Consider the following 12,150-nt stretch of genomic DNA (forward strand, 5'->3'; position numbering starts at 1 on the left):
TCTTATTCACTGGCTCCTCAAAATATTCTCTCCACCTTCTTAACATAGGCCACCTTGACACTTGCATGAATTTGATTCCCGCACTGGCAGGGAATCTTGCGTGTCAATGAGTAAATGTATCATAAACTGTTGAAAACTGTCCGTGGCTGCATTTCTGGCATGCATAAATTTCATACCACTTGCGTGAACTAGTCATGAACATCGTGGAACCTATTTGCAAACACTGCGTGTCACTGCATCATTGCTTACAGGGCATCCAAACTTGAAATTAGATTATAGACACATTATCTAACTTGTAAGAAGGAATGAAAATGCAATTGTTTTACCAAACTATTACTATATATATATATATATATATATATATATATATATATATATATATATATATATATATATATATATATATATTATAGATAATTACCTTTGAGACAAGATGTGTGTCCAAATGTGTTCTCCACTGCATGATGAACACAAGACATAGTGGAGCAGATAAGTATGACTTTTGGCCAGAATTGTTCACTTGGTGATACAAGCATCAGATTTGGCATGAATGTTCTTCATAAATCAGTGTTTGATTAAAACAAGATGGCCACTTGAAAATCCAATATGGCGGCCAGGTAGGGGTTAATGAAGAATTACACAAGTGTCAAAATTTAAAAATGCTCCAATCATATTGAAAGTATGCCACATTATTTGTCTGATCATAAAGATTCCAAAAAGGTATAGTTTGGACTATCTACGACTGAATGTTATGGAGTTATGGGGTAAAAACAGCAAGAATGGTGACAAAGGTCAGTTTCAGTTTGTACAGGGGTCAAAGTTAAAGTTGCTCCAATTTTTGTAAAATGTGATGCAAATTATGGGTTGAGTTAATAGGGTTTTAAAAAGGAAGAGTTTGCACCATGTGTCAAGCTTCATTGTCACGTTGTAGGATAACATATGTCACATGTCATAGAATCCAATGACATTATTTGACATTTACTTTGCAAACCAAGCATGGAATACCCTTTGGCAAAGAGACTTATTCCACGTCGTTTCATGCATCTACCATCATGTTTCAGATTCAGTGGTTAACCCTCTGGGTCCGAGGGCATTTTTTGGACAGTTCACTCACCTGGCATAAATGTTTTATTATTGCTGTTAACAGCTCTCCCTGCATCCCACAATCAAGTTTTATGTCTCTTTTTTTCAGGACAACCTGTACTTTCAAAATATATATGCTACAGTTGTGTTTTATAAGTGTAATAAAGGTTTACAATTAGAAATAAGAAAGGAAAAAGTAAAGCGGAAAAATAATTTTCCACACATATTCAAAACACAGCAAACTATAACTAACTATAACTAGTAACCCATCACTCCTAAAAACAATCTTTGGTGTGTCACGTGAGGTGAATCTGCCCTACAATTGGATTTTGGAAAACCATGTGATGGTGAACCAATTCTGATTGGACTCTCACATTGCTCACGTCATCATACAGCTTCTACAATATAAACGCAACACTTTTGGTTTTGCTCCCATTTTGTATGAGATTAACTCAACGATCTAAAACTTTTTCCACATACACAATATCACCATTTCCCTCAAATACTGTGCACAAACCAGTCTAAATCTGTGATATTGAGCACTTCTCCTTTGCTGAGATAATCCATCCCACCTCACAGGTGTGCCATACCAAGATGCTGATTAGACACCATGATTAGTGCACAGGTGTGCCTTAGACTGCCCACAATAAAAGGCCACTCTGAAAGGTGCAGTTTTGTTTTATTGGGGGGGGGGGGGGGGGGGATACCAGTCAGTATCTGGTGTGACCACCATTTGCCTCATGCAGTGCAACACATCTCCTTCGCATCATCCGTGAAGAGAACACCTCTCCAACGTGCCAAACGGCAGCAAATGTGAGCATTTGCCCACTCAATCGGTTACAACGACGAACTGGAGTCAGGTCAAGACCCCGATGAGGACGACGAGCATGCAGATGAGCTTCCCTGAGACAGTTTCTGACAGTTTGTGCAGAAATTCTTTGGTTATGCAAACCGATTGTTCCAGCAGCTGTCTGAGTGGCTGGTCTCAGACGATCTTGGAGGTGAACATGCTGGATGTGGAGGTCCTGGGCTGGTGTGGTTACACGTGGCCTGCGGTTGTGAGGCTGGTTGGATGTACTGCCAAATTCTCTGAAACGCCTTTGGAGATGGCTTATGGTAGAGAAATGAACATTCAATACACGAGCAACAGTTCTGGTTGACATTCCTGCTGTCAGCATGCCAATTGCACGCTCCCTCAAATCTTGCGACATCTGTGGCATTGTGTTGTGTGATAAAACTGCACCTTTCAGAGTGGCCTTTTATTGTGGGCAGTCTAAGGCACACCTGTGCACTAATCATGGTGTCTAATCAGCATCTTGATATGGCACACCTGTGAGGTGGGATGGATTATCTCAGCAAAGGAGAAGTGCTCACTATCACAGATTCAGACTGGTTTGTGAACAATATTTGAGAGAAATGGTGATATTGTATATGTGGAAAAAGTTTTAGATCTTTGAGTTCATCTCATACAAAATGGGAGCAAAACCAAAAGTGTTGCGTTTATATTTTTGTTGAGTATATGAGGAGTACAAAGATGGTGGATGGTGGCTCGAAAGTCAGCGGAGTTAACTTTTCAGCAAAAAAAGTTTCTATCTCATATCATTAAAAAGTTATTTATAATTTAGTAAAGCTTAGTCTCAGCCGACAGTGACGGCCCCAGAAGGTTAAACCCTTATATCTTCAGCAAATGTATTTATAAAGAGAAACTGCATGAACTACACAAGTTTTTTTTTTAATTTTCTAATAACAAGTTATTCAATGAGGAGAAACAGATGCTAAATTTACTGTTGTGTCATAACTTTTGTTCAGCCTTTGTGACCCATCTCCAATTTCAAAAATGTTGAAACTGGCCCTATCTTGCAATGATAAAGAATCCTTAAAAAAAATGACTGGATCCAGATCGTGCTCCGGATCATATCAAAATTTAATGACTTAGGCCAGATACACCCCTGGTAAAATTTCATTGACATCCGTTGAGGATTTTTTGAGTAATTCTGCTAACAAACCAACCAACCAACAAACGGACATGACCGAAAACATAACCTCCTTGGCGGAAGTAATTATGGAGGTGACACATTCCTGGGTGACAGGCTGCTGGAAAGGAGACTCCCATCTCCTGTCCAATTTCACATTCAGAAGGAACAATGGATATTAAATCCAGGCCATGGAACAGTGAACCAGCTTTTACCCTTTCAAGAATCCTAGGAGTTTGCAGGACAATGTGCTTGTTATTTGTGGACAAGGAGAAGGCCCTCAATGTCCTTCAACGTGTCTTGTGGGTCAGGTTAAGGGGAAGGGGGGTGTAAATAAGGGGAGTTGTTTTGCTATGTCCAGTTCTCTGGATATACTGAGGGTTGCATCTGTATACTCAGCAGAAACTCAAACATGTCCTTATTGAGTGTTGGAGTGTGTTAGGATTGTCACAGATTCTATTTTGGAGCTGATGAAAGACAGAGAGTGTTGATATGGTGATAATGGTGACAAGATACCTTCAGTAGAAGATGCAGTTCAGACTCAGGCTGTGCAACCTGGCTGCAGCAGATAAGTGGTTATTTTCAGGAGAAAAGGATGAACCACTGTGTTGCCCAGTGGTTACCAGTTGAGTCCCAGGCTGAACCGGCTCCTAATCCAAGACCTGATCTGACCTGTAGTTCTGATGGCTCTATCAGAATGTGAGTCACATTGCTTGCTGGGATGTTTTCAGCGAAATGCTGCTGGGATGAGAAGCAGTACCTTTCAACCTGGGGCTATAATCCCATGGTGAGCTCCCTACTGGGAAGCAGTTACTGTCCCCAGTGCAACAGTTCAAGTGTCTTTGGAACATGTCCATGAGTCACTGAAAAGTGAAGCAGAAGAATGACAGGTGTGTTGGGATGGCATCAGCAGGAATGTGGTTGTGGCTCTGTAATACTACAGTGAAGAGGATTTTCCAGGCACGTCCAACTCAATGGAGTATCCAGAGTCCCTCTCGAACATGCTTGAGGAATTTCACTGTGTATTCCCATCTGTCTGGGAACACCTTGGGATCCCTGGGAGCAGGTGAAGGATGTAAATCAAGTCTGCCATACTTGATTTAACCTGCTGCCAAAGGTAGCTCTCTAGATAAGTGGTAAAACGTAGATGGATGGAAGACCATCAGCAAAATGAAAATTACTTTATTGTGACAATATTGTGATACACTGTGCAATTATTACTGAGTTTATAATATGCATATGTCACGGACAAGAATGAGCGAAGCTCTTCAGCATCTCACCATGTCCATTTAGGTCCTGCAGACTTTTTTTGAGTAAATGCTTCAGGGAGCATTAGCATGGCTAAAACCTTTCAGCTAATTATTTTTCTTTATTTGCATCTCACATGCCTAGAAGCTCCTCGCCATTGAACTGTATCATTTAGGCCCTTCAGACTTTTTTCAGTAAAATGGTTCTTGGGACCTAAAACCCAGACCCCCCCCCCCCCCCACCCTTTTAGGCATTTTCCTTTTGTTGCCTTTCAGCTTTTTTTGGGGGGGGGGGGGGGCTCTGCCCCCAGACCCACCGTCTTTTTAAGCATTTTTCTTTTTTTGCCTTTAAGGTGACCTCCTTAATTACAGCCCTCTTAACTCCCCACCAATGTAAGCATTTTTTAAAATGTAGATGTAAATTAACATTCAAAGTTTCAGCTAGTTGACAGTAGGGCTGTACAATATGGTCAAATTATCATATCTCAATATTGCCATATCAATATGATACGATATGACTATTTTCACACAAAGTACAGCAACACTGAAAATTAAACATTCTTAAAACAAAACAGTAACCCAGTAACAGTAGCCCTCCAAAAGTATTGGAACACTTGGAATTTCACACATTTTATTTGTTTATGTATATATATATATATATATATATATATATATATATATTATATACGTGTCTATTAGATAATAAACCGACCCTCTTATTTTTTTTAACTATATGGATTTGAACGACGTGCGATTACACCAATCATGCTTGAACCCTCGTGCGCATGCATGAGTTTTTTCACGCGTGTCGGTGACGGCATTTCCCTGTGGGCAGGCCTTGAGTGAGATGTGTCCCGCTCTCCGGCTGAATTCCTTTGTTTCACACGCTGCTCAAGATGGCGTGCATTGCTTTATCAACATTTTTCTGGACCTGTGAGGAATATCCACGTGGACACTATTCGAGAAATTAAGCTGGTTTTCGGTGAAAAGTTTAACGGCTGATGAGAGATTATTTGGTGTTTCTGTCGGTGTAAGGACTTCCCACGCAGCGGGACGTCGTGCAGCGCTTCCAGGCGCCATCGTCGGCCTGTTTCGACCTGAAAACATCCTAATTTAAGGCTTAATTCACCCAGGACGTTGTGAGAGAACAGAGAAGATTCAGAAGAGGCCGGCATGAGGACTTTATGCGGACATTCCACTGTTTAAGAACATTTTGTAATGAAAGACGTGCGCGCAAATTCGCCGAGTCATTTCCGTGACGACTCGGCAATCTGTGTGCGCTGCGACAGGAAAAACCCTCCGTGTTGAAAACCATTTGTAAAATTCAGGCGGCTTTTGATGGCTTTCAACAAGTGAGTAACTGAGAAATTGTTTAACAGCTTGGGCATGTTCCAACTTGCCCGTTAAGGTTTCCAATGGGGGTGTTTTTCCTATCGCGACCCCGCGTCGGGTCCGGCCCGACATGCGACTCTGCCAGCACGTTCTTTGATTACAAAATGTCTGTTAACAATGGAATGTCCGAATAAACTCCTCATGCCGACTTCTTCTGAAAGTTCTCTGTTCTCTGACGACTTCCTGGATCAACAGAGCCTGAATTGTGGAAGTTTTCAACTTGAAACGGTGAGACGGCCCCTCGAAGCACAGATCGCCGTCAGCGCCATGGGCCATCCTTAAAGCGACAGTTTACAGACCAAAATCTCTCATCAGCCGTTAAAATTTTTACCGAAAACCAGCTGAATTTATCGAATGGTGTCCACTCAGTTGTGCCTTACAGGTTTGAAAAAAAATTTTATCAAACAAAGCAGCAGTCTCTGAGCCATTCCTAAACAATGAAAAAACGACGAGAGGGTGGGCCACTCCTCACTCAAAGACTGCCCACAGGCGAATGACATAACCAACAGGCGTGAAAAAACTCTCGCATGCCCACGAGGGTTCAAGCATGTCTGATGTAATCACACGTGATTCAAAGCCATATGGTTTTTGAAAAAAATAATAAGGTCGGATACTTTTCTAATAGACCTCGTATATATATATATATATATATATATATATGATTCAGACGCCTTTCGGTGGCTTTTCAGTCGTGTGACTATCCGAGAATTTCAGTCGTGTGAAATTGTGAAAAGAAATTGTGGAAGAGGTGGGCATCATTTTTCGGAGTCCAGCATATCCTGTGAGACTTCAACACGAAGGTGCTTTTTTTCACCACCACTCTTTTCATGGCCAAATCTTCTGTCACAGTGGAATGTGCCGAAAAAGTGCTGATGTCCACCTCTTCCATAATTTCTCGGATAGTCACATGACGGTCCCGCATCACCCACCCACCATCACTTTGGAAATGATCTGGTCATTTCAGCATGTTGATGGCCGAACGGAGCGTGGCTCGCTCTCCACCGTTGTGTGGACGTCTTTAAACTGGTTGTACCGCTCCTTAATCTGTGTGATGCCCATAGGATTGTCGCCGAAAGCCATGTGAGTAATCCGAATGGTTTCCACCTGGCTGTCGCCCAGTTTCTGGCAAAATTTGATGCAGTAGCGCTGCTCCAGTCGTTCTGCCATTTTCCTTGCAATGAAAATCCTCCGAGAGCACTACACACGTCCTCACACAAAGGCTGCTTGCCAGCAAATGGCGCAATCAACAAGCATGAAAAAATTCACGCATGCGCACAAAGGTTCAAGGTTTGCTCATGCTAGCACACGTGATTCAAATCCATCAAGTTTTTGCAAAAAATAAAAAGGTCGGATACTTTTCTAACAGACCTCGTGTATATATATATATATATATATATATATATATATATATATATATATAACAAAAAGAACAAAAAAATCTAAAATGATCTTCTTCAAACTCAAGCTGAAAGCAAATCTCTAAAACATGATAATACCTGTAAATAATAATCTTTTTTTTTTTGCCAGTTTTCTTCAGACAAGTTAGGAGATGGAAACATGAACATTTCCAAATCACTGAATATGTCTTGGACTTTATTTACATCAATTATGAAGAAATACAAACGTTTCTTTCACCAAAACATCAAATCTAGACTTTCATCTCAAATGTACTTTCTGGCAAATTGTAGCTGAACTTTCAGGTCTTCTTTTTAAGAAAATCCTCCTCAACACCACTTCATCAGGAAGCTGGATTTTATATTTTTAATGAATTTATATCAAGTTGTAGAGATTTGCTTTCAGTTTGAGTTTAAAGAAGATAACTTTAGATTTATTTATCTAAATTTGTGTCACTCAGAAGCAAAATTAAGTGGTTATTTAATCAACAGCTGCCTGCTTGTTTAATAAAATCACTGGAGACACACGCATATATAAGAACAACCCAAATTAAAGGACAAATGCTGCTTTTAACAACCTGGACCTCATTTCTGGTATAACATATGGTGGTTTACTCACCAATATAACTTTGGTGTCCATGGTCCATAGTCCATGGTTCAAAGGACGTGTTCGTTAAAATCTGAGGCAAACATTTTTCTTCTTCTACTAAAGGTGAATTAGAACTTTTTGTGGTACATGGCACCAACCACTGGTCAGGAGGAACCTAGCAGTCAAAATGACTCACTGATTTCAAAATGGAGCTCTTTTCAACCAGACGTGTGGTGCCGTGACATGTCAATCGTCTGTGCCCAATCAGATTTCAGGAGACTCCAGTGCAACCCTGGTCTCTGCTCTAGCTCCACCCCTGCTAGGACATTTCCTGTTTGACTGTGGACTCAAATGTGACACTTCCTGTTTCAGTGTGAACTTGCCACTGAGTTGCCACGAGAATCCATGGGATCTCATCTGTCAATCCAGGAAATGTCAAACCAGGAAGTGTTTGACATTTGACATTTCCTGTTTCACTGTAGACTCAAAATTTGGCACTTCCTGTTTGGCACTGCCTGTACCATTAGTGAGCTTCGTGCCGCTGCGTGTTGTTTCGCTTGTCATATTTATGTTGTAATAGCTTGGTAAAACAATTGCATTTTCATTCCTTCTTATGAGTATCTGTAAAATTACGTTTATTATAGTGTCGTCATGATCGTTCAGATGCGGTGCACTGATGCATTGACTCGCAGTGACACTCAGTGTTTTTGAGTTGTTTGTGCAATGTTCACGTGACGTTCACATAATTAATGTGTGCTCAAAATTTTGTTTGCGCATTTGCACGAAGCCGTGCAAAAACAGTTTACAACAAGTTTCAACGAGTTTACTCTCTGGCACGGCAGATTGCATGCAAGTGCATGGATCAAATTCATGCAAGTGTCAAGGCACGTAAACTGTATGCTCAAAAAAAAAAACAACCCAAAAGACAATGGCACCAAATTGCTGGGAATTATGTAGGTGCTCTTTTGAGTGTAAGAAACCAAAGACAAAGGTGAAGTAAACGTACCTTGCACTGAGTGTTGTTTACGAGAGGTAAATCAGCTGGAATGTTGCTGCCTCCAACAGCCACTCCTGCTTTAGAGCCATCTCCATTAATCTGGCCTGTCCAGTCACCTAAAAAGAGTCCAGAGCACTCTCAGTTTGGCAGCCAGTGCAGCATGAATACAAACACTGGGAATGATACACACATACGCACACGCACAAAAAACAAAAACAAAACAAAACACAAAAATCCCTTGATTTAGCAATCAGCACATGGTAGAAAACAGATAGCAGCTCATCAAATTAATCTCTGTTTCATTCGGCAGTGCAAGAATACACTTAGTGGTGGTTTTCATCTGCAGAGTTGTTAATACTGTAGGAAAAAGGACAAAAAAAAAAAAAGATTCTCCCACAAAATGTGAATCTTTGTCAACAGAACAAAGCATCTATTCAGTGAGCTGCAAAGGCGGTTTGTTCCAGTGGCCTTTATATTCAACAATTAAAGCATCTCCCCAAAAGGCGTTGGCCGGCCTCCAGCCAGAGCTCCAGCACAGCAAACAGGCCCACAGTGCAGAGTGGGCAGGGCACCACAAAAGAACTCTTTGACATGCGCACCAAAATATCACCAATCGGCATTTATGTCCACTGAGTGCTGACTGAGCTGACGCACCAAGTTATGTAACTGTGATGTCCAATCAGAGGACTGAGGATGGATTCTTTCATTTAATGAAACATTCATATGTTGGGACAATTTTTACAGGTGTGTGTGTTTTCACACAGCCACACAACAGTTCTTGCTGCCCTCCAAACGTTTCCCTCATGTGGCATTCGCTTTGACTTACTCGGTGCCGTGATGGCGTTTGGCGGTTCACTGATGCAGCCCTCATCATCTATGTGGACGAGAGTGGCCCTCAGTGTCACGACCCCTTTTCCTTTGCATATTCTGTTGGGATCCAGCTCTGAAAACATTGACACAAACAGCCTCATTTTCACAGAGCCTCACTGGGACAGCAGCTCTCATTTCCCAAAATGCACCACTGGGAATCCACGCTATTGCTACCTCATGGCCCAAATCACCAGAATAGAACTGTGATATCCAAACCGGGCCGTCAAACTGAAACCCTGCTGTCCTGTTAAACCAGAGTACTCCGCGATCTGAGAGATTCTCAGCCACTTCACATTCTGAACAAATGAGTTTCAGAAGCTTCCTGCTGTGTGTGAGGTGACGTGGATGAAGGGAGGTGTTACCTGCCGAAGGAATTAGATCAGGAGAACCTTTCATTCTTGTCAGAGGCGTGATCCTGACTGCGCTCACCGCACGAGGACCTAAACACAAAGCAGATGAGTTTGGGGTTTCAGTTTAAACATCCACAAATCACTGAACTGTGCACCATTGCTGGAATCAAATTAATAATGTCCACATCTGGATTTGTGCTTCCTTCTGTGGGTCCACCCCACATGGTGTTGCAAGAGGCAGACAAATTCAAGTGGTGGCACAACAGGTTTTCCATTCAAGCACCAAAAACAAGCCATTTTCATAAAAAAAAATTGTCAAAGTATGTTACCTACGTATGCCTATGTGTATGAAGCATTCCTACTTTATTAAATTAAATCTATCTATAAAGCAAGATGTGTGTGTGTGTCTCGCATATCTTTCATGACTGTCATCTTTCAGATATGGCTTGCGCATGGCACAATTATGTGCATCCTTTATTATGAAAATTTTGGGGATTAATTTTCAAAACCTTTATTTTGAAGTCATCATCATTATTGGCACAAGGTGGAACGTTCTCACGCACCAGCTTCAACAAAGATCGTCAACAAAGATCCCACTTTTCTATACGAAAACATACTTCCTACGGGCACTGAACTAGTAAAATTAAAACAAATGTGTTGTGATTACTATAATGAAAAGACTGAAAACCACTCACACATTTGGTGTGTGCCAGTATTAAAACACCACCAGGAACCTATGATTAGCAACAGGCTTCATAAACAACTTGATAGGCCTGACTGACTTACCTGTTAATATCCACCTGTTTTTGTCTTGTGCATAATGGTCTGCATACCAAAGTGTCATTGCTCACTAAACAATATTTTAACCTCCCACATGCTATGATATGGCTCATTTTAAAGATCTGGATCTCTAGTTTCTGAAGTTGTGTATAAGAACCATGTGAGTGCTACACAATGTTACCTATATCATTTCAAACATGCCTAAAAATGTTAGTTTTTATTCTCGAAAAAAAAAAAAAGCATATGTCAAAAGCCTTTAGCTTGGACATACTTTACAGCAGACATTCCCTACTTGCTACAAGTATTGTTCATGTTGTTGGCAACAACTGTGTGAAATAACAGGTCTATAGTCATAAGCATTTTGCTTCTGTGAGACTTTTTGTGAGAAATAGTCCATTCGGCACAAGTGCTCCAATTTTGTGCCAAAATGTGCGAAATTGCTTTATTTGCATTATATGTCTTCTTAGAATATAAAAAACACATTTCATGTTTGGTAGCTATAAATTTCAATTCTAGCCCATTTGTTTTAAAATATCCATATTCTTGCATTGATGACTAGGCACTTTCTAATACCCCACATGTGTCCTGACCATCCCCTGGCCTGTTACGCACGGTTATAGCAGCGGCCTCTGGATGCATGACTACAAGTCCCATAATGCATTGGAAAGCTTATTTCCTGTTCTACAACCCTATGTAGCCCGAATGCTTCACACATGACTTATTTTTTTGTGCACTGATTGGATAACAGACGTTACACAGTTGTTCTTATGGAGCGCTTGTTTTGGTCAAAGGGCTCTGCCGGGTGACTCCGTGCACCGACAACTCCAATCATGGTGCCATTTTGAAGCCAAGAGCAGTAGGAAATCGAGCATACCAGTTGTACCTCAGTATGACGTCAACTGGTGTACAATAATGAGAAACACGCTTGTTTTTTCTCATCTTTTTTTTTACAAAAACATGACAAAAATGTACTTTGATGGATTCTTTCTTCGAATTATCTTACTTTATGGTAAATACAACTACATATTCTTTTTCTGTGGATTGTTTTGGACAAAATGAGCCCAGTCATGTCCGGATTTGGACTGATATGGACCTTCAGAACACCGGACAAGGTAAGAAGTTCTAAATTATGAATCGAAATTCATCACAAATTATTGGTTACTGGCTTTGTGGTGGATAGTTGACTTTGTTGGATTATGTGGTCACTTTCTTTGAGGTGCCCTGATTCCAAAGAGGTATAACAAGTTGGAATTGTTTTCATATATACTGTGCAGTTTAGGACTTAAAAATAAATTGCGAAAAACTTCCCGCTGCCGAGTGGTAAAGATTATCAGGCACATTAAAAGATGCCAACATGGCCCAAAATATGAGGTTCACTGGTCTTCCTCTGCATCCATCCAAACCCGGAATTTCATAGTTGAATATGCATGAAGTTTTAATGAATTTCTTGAAATTTTTTTCTTGCCAATATTATG

The 12,150-nt window shown here is 40.8% G+C and overlaps 1 protein-coding gene across 11 annotated transcripts in view; it reads right to left on the reverse strand.

The window, feature by feature from the left end:
* Positions 1 to 12,150, reverse strand: part of LOC117524002 (sorbin and SH3 domain-containing protein 1) — a 175,009-nt gene that overhangs the window by 124,641 nt on the left and 38,218 nt on the right. For all 11 annotated transcript variants that reach the window (XM_034185714.1, XM_034185708.1, XM_034185709.1 and 8 more), the window contains exons 3-5: positions 9,908 to 9,985; positions 9,502 to 9,618; positions 8,685 to 8,791 (exon numbers count right to left, since the gene is read on the reverse strand). In XM_034185714.1, the coding sequence (XP_034041605.1) occupies positions 8,685 to 8,791; positions 9,502 to 9,618; positions 9,908 to 9,941 (258 nt within the window). In that variant the 5' untranslated portion in view covers positions 9,942 to 9,985. The remainder of the gene's footprint in view (positions 1 to 8,684; positions 8,792 to 9,501; positions 9,619 to 9,907; positions 9,986 to 12,150) is intronic.

This window comes from Thalassophryne amazonica, chromosome 13 (assembly GCF_902500255.1).
Source record: "Thalassophryne amazonica chromosome 13, fThaAma1.1, whole genome shotgun sequence".
NCBI lineage: Eukaryota > Metazoa > Chordata > Actinopteri > Batrachoidiformes > Batrachoididae > Thalassophryne > Thalassophryne amazonica.